This window comes from Typopeltis vanoorti, chromosome 10 (assembly GCF_054136105.1).
Source record: "Typopeltis vanoorti isolate ZY-2024b chromosome 10, IOZ_Tvanoo_1.0, whole genome shotgun sequence".
Taxonomy (NCBI): Eukaryota; Metazoa; Arthropoda; class Arachnida; order Uropygi; family Thelyphonidae; genus Typopeltis; species Typopeltis vanoorti.
Genome location: NC_143558.1, coordinates 4,526,337 through 4,542,761, shown reverse-complemented (window position 1 = coordinate 4,542,761; position 16,425 = coordinate 4,526,337). Strand labels below are relative to the sequence as shown.

Genomic DNA, 16,425 nt, shown 5'->3' with positions numbered 1-16,425 from the left:
TAACAAGACTAATTACATAGTGGGGTGTTGTTACAGACCTGGTGGATCGGTTGCTAGTGATGAAGAAATGCATCACCAAATAGAAAAGATAAGTGCAAAAAGAATAATCATAATGGGATTGATTGGGTAGCAGTAGAATCTCACAAGAAAAATGAAAACGCATTTATCGAGCTGTTGCGGGACAACTTTCTCAAGCAGCATGTGACAGAAGAAACTCGAGGGCAAAGAGTGTTAGATTTAATTATTATGTCAGTCAGAGGGCGTTTCAGTTAAAGACATAACTATTCTGCTTCTGGTTGGTGACAGTGATCATGCGATAATCACTTGGGAAGTGACTAAGTTTATGAATGTTCCATTCTGAAAAGGTTATGTGCTGAACTACAGAGCTGGAAATTATGACCAACTGAGGAGTGGGATCGGTTGCTGGATGGAAAGAATATCGACAGTGCATGGGAAGCATTTAAACAACATTTGAATGATGCAATATCAGAATGTATCTCAAGAGTTCGAAGAATAAACAGAGTAGGAGTCAAATGGATGTTTAATCTTATGAAGCAAGAGATTCGGTAGAAAAGGACGATGTGGAAGGAATACTGTGTGCATAAGGTATGCTGCAAGTAAAAGAAAGAATGAATATGAAAGAATAACTCTTATAAATTCTGATGGCGTGAGGGTTACAGATGCAGAAGAGGCTGTTCAGTTAATGAGTGCCCATTTTGTTAAAAGCTATCAACCTGGTGTAAGCAACATTGAGTTCACTGTTACCGCTTCACTAGAAACACAGGTATATGAGGACGAGGTATTAAAGCTGTTGCGCAAATTGAATAAGAATTTAGCAATAGGGAGTGATGGGATATTAGCACGTGTGCTAAAAGAGTGTTCAGCTGAACTGGCCATTCCTTTGACCAGGCTAGGATTCTGCAGGATGGAAGGAATGTATGGTAATTCCATCGCACAAGGGTGGTGCAAAGACCGATGTATCCAACTATTGACCAATTAGTATCTCAGGAGTGGTGGTGAAGATTTTGGAAAAATTGGTTAGTACTCACATTCAGAAATGGGTTGACAGTGGATCTCTACTTTGCAATGAACAACATGGGTTTGCTAAGGGAAGGTCATGTTTTAGCAACTTGCTCTAATTCTATAACAATGTTACCATTGAACTATTTATATTCAATGTCAGTACCATGTAGCATGATACTTTTGGATTTTGCTAAGGCTTTTGACAGAATACAGCAAGGCAGACTGCTGTCTAAATTGGAGAGAATGGGTTTGGTTTATAAAATATTAGCATGGATAAGAGGATGACTAACTGTCAGATATCAAAAAGTGGTATGCAGGGGATGTGAATCTGCAAAATTTAAGGTAACAAGTGGTGTACCACAAGGATCATTGCTTGGTCTACTGTTATTCAATCTGTACATTAATGATATTGGGAAGGATTTGACAAGCGACATACAGCTATTTGCTGATGATGCAAAGAGAGGTAGGGTAATCAGGAATGATGCTGATATGCAGTACTTGCAGAATGATTTGAATAGGCTGGAATTGTGGCCATGGGAAAATGGATGTCCATTCAATGTCAATATATATGAAGTCATTCACTTTGGTGTGATTAGATATCCGATGTCGTATTATATTGGTAGGATTAAGCTTAGAAGAAACTAATGAGGCTAGGAATCTTGGAGTGTTAATAGATAGGAAGTTGAAGTTCAGTGGTCATGTGGCAAAGATTGCAAATACAACTCAAAAGATAATTGCAATGCTGAAACAAACTTTCGCATGTAAAGATAAGGATGTTATTTTTCCTGTTTACAAGGCCTTGATAAGACCTCACTTGGACTATTGTGCACAGGTCTGGTCTCTTGGTTTCCGTTGTGATTCTGATACATTGGAGAGAGAGAGAGTACAAATGAGTGTTACAAATTATATCAGGATTGTGGAATACTGATTATGAATTTGTAGACTGCAGACACTAGCAAACAGGAAGATATGATTGAGACTTACAAACTTCTGAAAGGTTCATACAGGATTTCAATTGATGGAATTTTTCAATTTATGGAGGGTGGGGAAAGGACGAGAGGACATCCTTGGAAGTGGAGAATGAAGGCCACCAAGAAGGGTATGAGGGCTAGATTTTTCTCTCATAGGGTGGTGCATGATTGGAATGGATTGCCATTGAATGTTGTGTGTGCAAGCAGTGTGAATGAATTAAAGAATTAAGTATGATAGCTGGTGTGTGTAGTATGTGACCTCCCTCGATGAGTCTCTGACTCCCTGTAGGTTTCTCTTAATGATAATAATAAAGCTTACGTGAGGTTGAGTTTATGTAAGTCATAGTTTACAGAATCCTGGGACTGACTGTGTATTGTATAAAGTTTGGCAAATGTCGCATCTAAAAATTAGATCATATATACTTATTATGTGATTATTTTTCATGTTAATAACTGATGTCAAAATCATTTCAGAAACGGATTCAAACCAAGAACAAATACCTATATTACAGCCCTTGCCTCCTCTTCAGGTAAAGTTTGTTTTAGAGTATTGGTTTTTTGAAACTAAATATTTATTGCAGTTGTTGACTCATGTACTTTGCATCTAAATACTTTATTTCATCAATATCACCTGATCAGCAATAGTTCCTAGAAAGCATTAATATTTAAATAGATTGCAATTTGTCTTTTGCATTAGGAAAATTGCAACAATATACTTGCAGCCAAGATGCCACCTGGAATTAACATTATTATTACAGGGGTGCTTAAGGGTAACTGGGAGGAGACCTCCACATGGCCTTTTGGGGAATGTGGAGAACCAACCGAGACTTCTGACCTGATGTCCAGTCCTCACCTTCTCCTAGTGCACCCGTTTAGAGTATCTACCTGTACATGAACAAAAATAGGTTGACAATTTGGGATTTAACCAACCAAATTGTATTCTTATTTGCTTAAACCATAACTCAAAATGATGGCACAACATGACAGAATTTCATGCCAGCTGTTACATTACCCAGTAAAACAAGGTCCCCCCATTGTTTTTGTCAGGGAATCAGGGTGAATAGCAAAAAGTCAGCTACTGTAAAAAAAACCCAATTCAACAGCAGCAGAGATCACATTTGGCACCATCAACATAAGAAGGATCAATTGAAATGAAATGGAACTAGCAGAAAAATTGGATAAATACCAGATTGGCATTACCAACAAAGGAGACAAAAAAAAAAAAAAAAAAAATAGATCTTTCTAAGCAACAAATACAAGATGTTATATTCAGGAAATAACAATAAGGGAAAAGAAGCAGTAGCTTTAATATTAAACACTAAATGCAAGGATAATCTTCTTGAATGGCAGACAATATCAAGTACAGTATGTGGGATAATATTAGAATGGGGAACTGGACAATGATACTTATTTGTACTTGTGGTCCAACAGAAGGTTCTACTAAAGAAGTGGAGGAATTTTGGGGGGCATTAGAGAAGGCATCTGACAAAAGGAAAAGTTTGAACTTGTTAGAGATCTAAACAGCAGAGTATGAAATGATTTCCATACATATAAGTATGTTTTTGGGAAATTTGAAGAAAAGAGCAAACCTAATAATGATGGCAAATACCTGTTGGATTTCTGCTCAGGACATAGATTGGTTATTACTAACACCATGTTCCAACATAAAAATGTGCACAAATTCACATGGAGAGAAGAGGCAAGGAATAAGAAAAGTCTCATTGACTATGCTAATTGTTGATAGTGATGTTTTCTCCCTGGTGCAGGACATCAGAGTGTACAGAGGATATGAAATAGGAAGTGATCATTATTTAGTCTTGAGCAGGATAAAATTGAATTTCATTTTGAAAAGAAGAACATGTAAGAATGTTTTAAACATTCTTACATGTTCTTCTTTTCACATAGTCAATGAGACTTTTCTTATTCCTTGCCGCTTCTCTCCATGTGAATTTGTGCACATTTTTATGTTGGAACATGGTGTTAGTAATAATTAATCCATGTCCTGAGCAGAAATCCAACAGGTATTTGCTATTATTATTAGCTTTGTTCTTTTCTCCAAATTTCCCAAAAGTTGAGCAGCTCTCAGATGTGAACTGTAGACTAAAATATACAAATATTATTAAAGAAAAAATCAAAGAGTTTGAGAACAGGAACCAAACCTTGGAGATTCAGTGACAAGCCCTGAAGAAAATACTGATTGATTCAGCCAGAGAGGCATGTGGTGTGGTTGTCTGCAAGGATAGAAAAATCAGAACTCCATAGTGGACACAGGAAGTTAAAGAGGCAGTGAAGGAAAAGAAGAAAGCATATCAAAAGTTCCTAGCAAATAAGTCAGCTTGTGCTCTTAGAGAATACAAAGGCAAATGTAAGAAAGCTAAACAGTGTGTAAAACTAGTTAAACAAAAGTCTTGGAGGACTTTGCCAAGATATTCTGAAGGTTGTTGAAGAAGCTAAGAAATGGAGGAAAGGAAAGAGTGCTGTAAAAGGAATTAGAAATGATAAAGTGACATGGAAATAGGAGAAAAAGATATCCTTGAAGTATGGGGTAATTACTTCGAAAAATTGTTAAATGAAAGAAGCAATGATGATAGCACAGTGTTAAAAAACACTGACCAGGCATGCAGTCAGGAATAGATATCCTTACTTAAAGTAGAAAAAGCCATCAAAAGTCTGAAATGTGGAAAGGCAGCAGGAGTAGATGATATTCGACCAGATATGCTGAAGTATGGAGGTATAAAAGTCTTACAGTGACTGCACTGCATATTTCAGAAGGCCTGGACAGAGGGATGGATTCTGGATGATTGAAGTAGAGCTCTCATAGTACTATTATATAAAAAAGGGAAATAAAACTGAATGTGAGAATTACAGAGGTATTTCTCTACTGAGTGTTCCTGGTAATATACTTGAGAAACGGTTGAGAAGGATTGTAGAAGAGAAGCTTGGTGAAGAACAAGTTGGATTCAGACCAAATAGAGGCTGTCAGGATCAAATTTTCAATTTACGACAGATAGTTGAGAAATCATAGGAATATAACAAAGATCTGTAATTATTTAAGTTAAGGGATATTATATCCCATATTGTTTCTTAGCCGAATATAGAAACTATATAAAGTTCGGCGATTCCAAGCGTTAGCAAATACCTGAATAGTGCATCACCTGACCCTTGAAGGTAGTGCAAGGTGAGGCAACTCATAGAAAGGGTGAAGCAAGCTCCGATCACTATTCTTGATATTTACCCATAATGTGAACTTAACTCCTAGGAGCTGTATTATTGTTCAACATTATGAGAGAAGGTCACTACCCAGACCAGTTTCGACCTTTTTTGAGGTCTCATCAGTGAGTAGGTAGACCTGGTTAATACCAAGTTTGTAGCGAACAGAACTTGCATCCCTTCTATGAGAATTGCCAAGAGGTGTCCTGTTAAATTGCTAATTATAATGAAGAGCCAAAGGCTTCAATTCGGCGACATGAACTTATTAAAGTTAAGGGATATTATATCCCATATTGTTTCTTAGCTGAATAAGAAACTCTGAGTTTCATGCCAAATATAGAAACTATATTAAGTTCGGTGATTCCAAGCGTAAGCAAATTCCTGGATAGTGCAGCACCTTACCCTTGAAGGTAGTGCAAGCTGAGGCAACTCATAGAAAGGGTGAAGCAAGCTCCGATCACTATTCTTGATATTTACCCATAATGTGAACTTAACTCCTAGGAGCTGTATTATTGTTCAACATTATGAGAGAAGGTCACTACCCAGACTAGTTTCAACCTTTTTTGAGGTCTCATCAGTGAGTAGGTAGACCTAGTTAATACAAAGTTTGATCATTTTTAATCTGTACTTATGTTTTGTAGATCTGGAAAAGGCATATGACATGGTGTCAAGAGAGAAGCTATTCGAAAAGCTACAGTTATATGGTGTCAATAGGATATTATATCAAGCAATACTTAGTCCTTATTTGAGTTGTGCATCAGTAGTTAGAATTGAAGGGAATATGGGAAGGTGGTTTAATATTAAATCTGGTGTCAGACAAGGATGAACATTATCACCTCTGTTATTCATTATCTATATGGATCACATTATGAGGGAAAGTGGTATTAAACTGGATATCAAAATTGGAGATGTTAATCTCAGCTCTTTGCTTAATGTGGATGATATTATACTTCTAAATAAATCTGCTACAAGTCTGCAAGATTCCCCGACTAAAGTGAATAACTGTTGTAATAGATATGATATGAAGGTCAGCATTAAAAAGACAATGAAAATAGGCAGAAGAAACATTGAAAATATCAACTGCATTGTTGAATGGAAAGCCTATACAACAAGTAAAACATGTCAGCTACTTAGGCACAATTTTTAGTGAAAATGGTCGATTAAATATGGAAATAGACAACAGACTCAACAAACCTGGTATGGTAGGAAGGAAGTCAACTGAATAAATTTATATGGAATAAGAGAGAAATTAGCCAAAACACTAAATTAACTGTATACAAGACAGTGTTCAAACCAGTTTTAACTTATGGATCTGTGAACTGGGTCAGAAGTGAAACACTTGACCAGACTAGAGACTGCAGATATGAGCAGGGGCGAATGCAGGTCTTGAAATTCACGCTTGCTCTTGTTATGCAGGGAGTGAGAGGTGTGATTGAAGTCTGATTAGCGGAATAATGAATTACTGACCATTTAAAACTATATATTTAGAAATTTATGTACATTTAATCATACAAATACAACATTTATTTTAGAAGTGATATTCTATCTTTTTCAATTTAGCTACTTGAATACAAATTCTACTCTACAGTTCTTCTTTATGAACTGGTCAATAACATCGTCATAAAAAGTTGGTTGTAACTTAATTTTCCCAAGCAACACGCACACTTGTAAAGGCTGGCTGAAGCTTACTGGTTAGAGCTACGGTGACTGCGTATGGCCTGTGTTTAAGCAACAGAGTGAGACGACATGAAATGGCTATGCGCACGTATGAAATCATGATGCTGCTAGGACCTGGAAGCTCCTACAACCGAACAAACTAAGGCAGCTTTCACTAGACAAGCAAACATCGACCTTCGATACACAACGCAAAACTCAATTATTGCCGTGCAAGCTTAAGACGTCTTTTGTCTACAAAAATAAAAGACTACATGGATTGCTTATAAATGCATGCATTTATTAAGAAATAAATATTACTTCTTTCTCAGTTAATGAGCTTGTGCAGCAAGCATGGAGAATTTGCCCCTGGATATGAGAGTCCTGAGAAAGATTAGGGGCATGAACAGATGGCATCAATGGCAATATCATATTAAAAAATGAGGATATTAGTAAAGAACATGACATTGTCAGCATCCAGGACGCGTTAGTAGAGCTAATTTCAGGTTGTATGATCACTTAAACAGAATGGGAAGGGAAAGATTAGTAAATCAAGTGTTCTCTGCCAGGTGGGCAGGAAAAAGACCAAGATATAGGTGGATTGATACAGTAAAAAAGTGCCTTAGAAGATAGAAATATAAAATCTGATAATGTTAGAGTCTTGACAGGTACAGACTGATTTGGAGGAAAATTGTAGATAGGAAGTTAGTAATGATATAATTTTTCATGTAGTACTATCATATCCTGTACACCCCTTGAGGATGTATATCAGGAATTTGATAATGATGATGAATTATCCTTATTTGCTCAATAAAAGATAGGGTAGAAGTGGAGGAATTTTTTGAGGCTTTAGAGAAAGGAAAAGTTGGTCCTTGTTGGGGATCTAAATCGCAGAATATGAAATGATTGTCAGACATATAAAAATATTTTGGGAAAATTTGGAGAAAAATGCAAAGCTAATAATAATGGCAAATACCTGTTGGATTTCTGCTCAGGACATGGACTGGTTATTACTAACACCGTGTTCCAACATAAAATTGTGCACAAATTCACATGGAGAGAAGAGGCAAGGAACAAGAAAAGTCTCATTGATTATGTTATTGTTGATAGTGATGTTTTCTCCCTTGTGCAGGACACCAGAGTGTACACAGGATTTGAAATTGGAAGTGATCACTATTTAGTCTTGAGCAGGATAAAATTGAATTTCATATTGAAAAGAATAACATGTAAGAAAGTTTTAAAGCGAATAAAAGTTGAGCAGCTCTCAGATGTGACTGTAGACTAAAATACACAAACATTATTCAAGAAAAAATGAAAGAGTTTGAGAACAGGAACCAAACCTGAAAATTTACTGGCAAGCCCTGAAGAAAACATTGATTAATTCAACCAGAAGCATCTGGTGAGGTTGTCTGCAAGGATAGAAAAATTAGAACTCCATGGTGGACACAGGAAGTTAATGAGGCAGTCAAGGAAAAGAAGAAAGCATATCAAAATTGGAGATGTTAATCTCAGCTCTTTACTTTATGCAGATGATATTACACTTCTAAATAAATCTGTTACAAGTCAGCAAGACTCCCTGACTAAATTGAATAACTGTTGTAATAGATATGGTGTGAAGTTCAGCAATAACAAGACAGACAATGAAAATAGGCAGAAGAATTGAAAACATCAACTGCATTGCCAATGAAGAACCCATAGAACAAGTAAAACATTGCTACTTGAGCTCGATTTTTAGTGAAGATGATAAATTAAATATGGAAATAGACAACAGAATCAAATGAATAAATTTATATCGAATAAGAAATTATTAAAAACACTAAATTGGCTGTATCCAAGACAGTTGAAGCCAATTTTAGCTTATGGATCTGAGAGCTGGGTTAAATATAAAACACCATAGTTTTGTTGATCTCCATTCCTCTTTATTTAACAAATTTTATAATACTCAACATTCTATCCTCGAAGGTTATCGATAATTGGTGTCCTAAATTTGGTTCTCCTTTTAATTTTCTAGTAGAGTGAGAGTAATCTTAACCACTTACTATTTGCTAACAAAACACAGTCCTCTTATTTCTCATAAGAAAGAACTTATATCACTTTCTTACATCTTTGATAATACTCAGATCAGATTTCTTGTTTTTGGGATGACTTGCATCACATTCCTGACCTCTTCAGCTCTCAGAAAGCTTAGTTTCATTTTTTATTCGAGACAGTAATTTTCACCTGTACATCTGCTCTCACATTTTTTGGTGGTATTATAAAGCACCCCTTAAAAATGGTTGATGTTATCCAGAAGAGTGCAGTTATTTGATTATTCTTATGCTTACAGGTTCACTCCAGTAACTCTCTCTCTCACACACACATTGATGTTTCTTTCTTCTGCTTTATGCATCTTCTTGAGATATTTTCATGGACACTATTCCTCTGAACTTACCATCATTCCTTCTTTTCTTCTAAGGCTGTAAGAACACAAGCAAATGCCAGCTAATATCTACATATTGAATTCAACTTTAGACTTTGCAAACCAACTCATCTTCTTCCTTTTTTAATTCCATCTCCCTCTGTTCTTCTCATGTTACTTAAACATGCTGTTTTTCCAAGGTCTACAACTTCCAGCTCTTCCAAAAACACACCACTAGCTTTCTTCTTAACCACTTACTATTAGCTACAATTTTGTTCCTCTCACATGACAAATACACTTTTCTCACTCGCTGTCTGCCCTGTATTCATATAATGTCTACATATGCAATGACTAAGTTCTTCACTTCGTTGACAAGGTCAAATTATCAATTTCACTCTTCCTATCCAAAAATCGCTTTGGCTAGTGAAATAGTTCATGCTGGATGGTGGTTTATATCTGCTGTGTAAGTCCAAATTCCCACTTGCTACTTTATATAAAAAAAAAAAAAAAAAAAAAAAAGCCATAAGAGGTCATCATCATCAAATCCATATCTGATTTTTTTTCTTCTTTATCCTTTTATTTTTATAATTTTGATTTCCAGGAGTTCAATATGCTGTTATATGTGTGGGAAAAGCATTTGGGTAATTATTGTTTCACTTCATTTCAGGTTTCTGCTCACCCAACAATCTTCATTAATGAACTGAAATTATCAGACTTCAAACAGGTACTAATAAGAAATAATATTCAAGCAGAATTTTCGGGAGGTGTTCTATATTGTAACAATGTGGTAGCTGTCAGAAGGGTAGGTATTTTTCCTTGTATGAAATTTCTAAATTTAACAGTATTCAGTATATTCCTGCTTTTACAACTTAATTGATTCCTGTAAACCATCATTAAGTGAACTAGACTCTGATTTCCCATATGTTTTATATTATTAATTGTGGATACTTTCCAAATACAGTTTATAATGACACAACATTCTGTGGGAAGCACAATCTTAAAGAGGAAAGAACTGTGTAAAGTTTCTTGTTTACTTTTTATGCAATTCTTGACTCTTTAAGACTGCATACTTTAGAATGAGATAACTTAAACTTGGATGTAAGTTCAATCACTTGCATTCTAGATTCATGAAGCCTTAAAATTACATGTTTCTTTTTTTTAATGTTATTGCTTTGCACTAAGAATTTTCCATTCTCAAATTCACTTTTCCTCTTTCTGGACATTTGAGGGAACAAATATGTATTGTGATGTATGTAAATAATTTTAAATTAAACTGGCAATAAATGCGGACTACTACTGTTTGCTTCATTCACAGGCTCTATAATAATTCCCTCTGTGAAGCAATCCATACACAGCAACAATATGTATAACACAATATCTTGTGATGTGAAAGTTAGTGTGGTAACCCAAAAATATTAATGGAACTAGATTTTCCAATCACACAAATGAAAATGGAGATAAAGAATAAAGCTTCGGGTTGAGATCTAATATTTAAAGGTACCTGTGGCATAACTATAAATAATAAATTATATGATAACCACATGATAAATTAAACTGGCAAATCATGAACAAATCAAGGATGTTCAAATACAAAAGTCAGACTTCTTAGTCAGTTTTGATATTGTTTCCCTCTTCACCAATATTCCATTATCTGGCACTGTTAATTTACTTATGAGATGATTACCCTCCCAATATTGTAAAAATGCTTAAGGGTCAAAGCTATATAACTGAGAGGAGAACTCCACATAGCCTTTAAAGGAATGCGGAGAACCGACCAGGGCTTCTGACCTAATGTTCAATCCTCACTTTCTCGTGGTGCACCCTGTTGGGTATCTACCTGGATACTGAATGAACAAGGATGGGCTGGCAATTTGGGATTTAGCAGACCAAATTATATTCTTATTGGCTTAAACCAAAATACAAAATGATGGTACAACATGACAAAATTTCATGCAGGTTAGGGTGTTGCCCGGTTAAACAAGGCCCCCCCCCCCATTATTTTCGCCTGGTTCCCTGGCGAAAACAATGCGGGGGGGGGAGGCTTGTTTAACTGACGGAACCAGCAAAAATTCAGCTACTGGAACAAATGTGAAAACACTCAAACTCAACATCCCCAGAGTTAAAGATCAGTACTATCAACATAACAAGCCTGTATTTGAGTTGTAAGTCAGCAGTTAGAATTGAAGGAAGTTCAGGAAGGTGGTTTCATGTTAAATCTGGTTTGAGACAAGGATGTACATTACCCCCTCTGTAATTCATTATCTATATGGATCACATTATGAAGTAAAGTGGTATTAAACATGATATCAAAATTGGAGATGTTAATGTCAGCTCTTTTCTTTATGCGGACGATGTTATACTTCTAAATAAATCCGCTACAAAGTCTACAAGATTCCCTGACTAAATTGAATAACTGTTGTAATAGATATGGTATGAAAGTCAGCAATAAAATGACAAAGACAATGAAAATAGACAGAATCGTTGAAAATTTCAACTGCGTTGTGAATGGAGAACCTGTGGAACAAATAAAACATTTCAGCTACTTAAGCACGATTTTTAGTGAAGATGGTAAATTAAATATGGAAATAAACAACAGAATCAACAAAACTGGTATGGTAGGAAGTCAGTTGATTAAAATTCATATGGAATAAGAGAGAAATTAGTCAGAACACTAAATTATATGTATACAAGACAGTGTTCAAACCAGTTTTAACTTATGGATCTGAGAGCTGGGTCAGAAGTAAAACACTTGACCAAAGACTAGAGACCACAGATATGAGAGTCCTGAGAAAGATTAGAGACGTGAATAGATGGCATCAATGGCAATATCATATTAAAAACGGGGATATCAGGAAAGAACTTGGCATTGTCGGCATCCAGGAATGCATTAGCAGAGCTAACCTCAGGTGGTATGGTCACTTAAACAGAATGGGCGAGGAAAGATTAGCAAAACGAATGTTCTCTGCCAGGTTGGCATGAAAACGACCCAGAGGAAGACCAAGATATAGGTGGATCGATACGGTACAAAGTGCCTTAGACGATAGAAATATAAGATCTGATAATGTTGGAGTCTTGACAAGTAACAGACTGATTTGGAGGAAAATTGTAGATAGGAAGTTAGTAATGATATAAATTTTTCATGTAGTACTATCATATCCTGTACACCCTTTGAGGATACATGGCAGGAATTTGGTGGTGATGATGAAATCTGAATCGAAATGATTGTCTCTCTCTTCCTGAGTTTTGGAGATTCTTTTCTTATGTAACGATTAAAGAAATAGTTTTTAAAAATTATTTAATAATATTTTATTAATAATAATTTCTAGCAAATTGCAACAGTTTTTAATTGGTAACCCACCGACTGTTATGTACTTTGTATTCCATTCCTTTGAATTGCTTGTTGTCTACACTGTGTGCTATTAATTTCAGTATAAAATATTTGTACCTTTATTTAATTAAAGTTAATTACTGTGGTTGATTAAATTTAATTAAATTATGAATAATTTAATGAATAATAAATTATCGTGTGATTTATTATTCAAGTTGAGATGAAATACTGAAAGAATTCAGGAAGTGTATCAATGAAGCATTATTTAGTGCAGGTATTCAGCTAAGTCAATGTTCTGGAGAAATTTCTGATGACTAAATTTGGAAGAAAAAAAAAAAAACATATATATTTACAAATCGAGTTGCTGATGTGGCAGGCAGTTTTTATTAGGGGAAAAATGAATCTTACTTAATTTATGATATAAAAAAAAATATTATATATAAATTTATAATAATATTCAGTGTAAAATTGATTATTGTATTATTAAATTGATTTTAATGATGTTGGTTTGAAAAAAAAAATGGTAGTGAGAAAAATATTTATGCATTGTAACTCACCATAGAAATCAGCTGAGCAGGGGAAGCAGCAGAATAATGTCAACTTGTCAGCGAAATGCTTACTGTATTTATTCAAATATAACTTGCCCTCACGTATAAATTGCACCCCTGATTTTACTTTATGAAAAAAAGACATTAAAAAGTTTTGCATATACCTTGCTCATGAAAAATGTTTGAACATGTTCATATCGAGGTGATAGTAACTTGCTCTCCACAGTTAACACACCTTCCCCAACAGTCATTATACTGCAGATGCGAGAAAAACAAGTAGTTTATTGTATCCCTGAATAACTTTTGTTTTTTTTTGCTTTTCAGTTACTTTTGTAGTCTGGGTAATATATTTCTCAACAAATAGTGCAATTACAGACAGCTGGAATAAAAATGAAGCTAACAAATGAATCACATGTTCCCTCTCACAGAAACTATGCTGTATAGACTCAAGCATAACCATATGTTGCAATGGAAACACAGTATCTAACTCTAAACTATTGTCCAATTTTTCAATTACATGAAATAATTGTTTATTTTATTGCATTTGAAATTCTCGATGTCATTATGATAGATCACAAAGGCTAACTTAAAATAAGATTCTACCACGAATTGAAACATGCCATATAATGCATGCGAGTTCGTCTGCCAGCTCAAATGCAAACAAGCAGCAATAAAATTCTACCAAGAGTCGAAACTTTGTGTGAGTTGAGTCCGCCAGTAATGAGAAGTTCCATCAGAAACAATAAATGACATGCCTTCATGAATGTATTAAAACTTCTTCTTCTTATTGTGCTATCTTCTATCGAAGGTCAGCTACCATCTTGGCAAACAAACTGCGCTCTTGTGCTAATCTGAGCAGTTATGCACTGCTCTTTCCTGTTCTATTCTTTTTCTTCCTCTAGTTCCTTTGCCACCAATTCTTCCTATCAAAATAGTTTCTAGAAGTTGGTATTTGCTGTTTCTCATGATGTGGCCAAGATATGATGTTTTTCGTTTCTTAATTATTTGTACAAGATGTTTAGCTTTGCCAATGGATTTTAAGACATCTTCATTGGTAATTTTTTCTGTCCATGATATCTTTAACATTCTTCTGTATAGCCACATTTCAAAGGCTTCGATTTTCTTGATGGTTGTTGCCTTCAATGTCCATGTTTCAACTCCATAGAGCAGAATAGACCACACGTAGCATTTCATCATTCGGCATCTGACTTCCATGTTTGGGTCTTTATTGCAGAATAGTGTTCTCATTTTCATGAAGGACTGCTGTGCAACTTCAATCCTTGTCTTTATACCTATTTCTGGATCCCACTGTTCATTAAGCCAGCAACCAAGATATTTATATGTTGACACCTGATCAATACTTTTCCCATTGAGTGTTAGTTTCATTGATGAGGCTGGATGTTTGCTGATGATCATGTATTTTGTCTTGTTGATGTTTATATTTATTCCCATTCTTTGGCTTTCTATGTATACTCTGCCAATGAGTTTTTGGAGATCCATAATATTATCTGCAATTAGTACGGTGTCATCTGCATTTCGAAGGTTGTTAACAATCTTTCCATTTATTGTGATTCCCTCTGAACATTCTTCCAATGCTTTTTTAAAGATTACCTCTGCATATATGTTGAACAGGAGTGGTGAGAGCACACATCCTTGTCTCACTCCTCTTTTGATGTTAATATCACTGGTGGTAATGTTGTCTAATTGAACGGTAGCTGACTGATTCCAATATAGATTTGTTATTAGTCTTATGTCTTGTTCGTCTAGCCTTATTTGTTGAAGGACTTCTATTAAGTTAGTGTGTCTGACTGCCGAATGCTTTTTCAAAATCTATGAAACACATAAAGACAGATTTCTGTTTTTCTATGCATTTTTGTATCAATATTTCGGTACAGAAAAGGGCCTCTCTAGTACAAAAACCATTCCGAAAGCCGAATTGTATGTCACTTAGAGTTTCTTCACTTTTTCTATAAATATGATTCTGAATTACTTTCAAAAATATTTTTAATGTTTGGCTCATTAGACTAATAAGTCGGAAGTCACCACAGGAATTCGCTTTGGGTTTCTTTGGGACAGTGATAAATGTAGATTTGAGCCAATCTGATGGAAATTCATCACTTTCATATATTTTATTAAATAGTTTTTCAAGAAGTTTGATGTTATCTGGTTCTATTAATTTTAAAAATTCTGTTTGCACACCATCTGGTCCACTGGCTTTTCCTGTTTTACTTGTTCGTATAGCATTCTCTATTTCGCATTTCATGATTGCTGGTCCTTGAATGTTATCTTTTATATTTATAGGCTTCTGTCTAGTATCGTTGAAAAGTTCTGTTACATATTTTATCCAAATCTGTGCTTTATTCTCTTCTTCTAGAGCTATTTTTCCATTTTCGTCTCTTAGAGACACTATTTGCTTTTTCCTCAGTTTTCCTGAAATTTCGTTGATTTTCTTATACAGATTGAAATTATCATGTTTCTTCTGAAGCAGTTCAATTTCAGTACATAAATTTTTCATCCAATTTTCCTTGGCTTCTTTTATTTTTTTCTTGATGATGTTATGTGTTTCTGTATACCTGGCAAGGTCTTTGTTTTTGTACATTCTTCTTGTATCAATAAGAGAAAGAATCTCATCTGTCATCCATTCCTGTTGTTTTATATTATTCACATAACCTACTTCTTCAATACTTGTTGTTATACGATGGCATTCTTTAAGCTATTCCAAAGAGATTCCACACTTTTATTTTCTTCTATGTTAATCTGTTGTAATCGCAGGTTAAGCTGTGTCTTGGCACTTTTATTTATGTTCGGGTTTTTCTACATCAATTTTCTTTTTCTTCTTTTGTGATTTTTTAGCAGATTTTAATCTAAGACATACTTCTGCAACTATGGGATTGTGGTCTGATGAGATATCTGCTCCAGGATAAGTCTTTGCACTCTTTATACTACTGTGGAATCTTTTATTTATCAGTATATAATCAATTTGATTTCTGACAATGTTATGTTGGTTATCTTGAGGCGATTTCCAAGTGTACAGTCTTCTGGGTGGAAGTTTAAACCAGGTATTTGCTATTGTTAGATCTTCTTCCTGACAGAACTGGACTAGTGCGATCTCCTCTGTCGTTTCTGGTGCCTAAGCAATGTTCGCCAACAATTTCTCCATCACCCCCCTCTTCCCACTTTTGCATTGAAGTCACCCATCACTATGTTCATATCATGTTTCTTTGTTAGGTTTTTAATCTCTTTTAGGTGTTCATAAAACTCTTCAACATCATCTTCACTTTTGTCAGGTGTGGG

General features: G+C 35.0%; 1 protein-coding gene across 5 annotated transcripts in view; it reads left to right on the top strand.

The window, feature by feature from the left end:
- Cpsf100 (cleavage and polyadenylation specificity factor subunit 2) overlaps window positions 1-16,425 on the top strand; it is a 325,511-nt gene that overhangs the window by 284,424 nt on the left and 24,662 nt on the right. For all 5 annotated transcript variants that reach the window (XM_090399663.1, XM_090399659.1, XM_090399662.1 and 2 more), the window contains 2 exons: window positions 2,469-2,524; window positions 9,923-10,057. In XM_090399663.1, coding sequence (XP_090255789.1) covers window positions 2,469-2,524; window positions 9,923-10,057 — 191 coding nt within the window. The remainder of the gene's footprint in view (window positions 1-2,468; window positions 2,525-9,922; window positions 10,058-16,425) is intronic.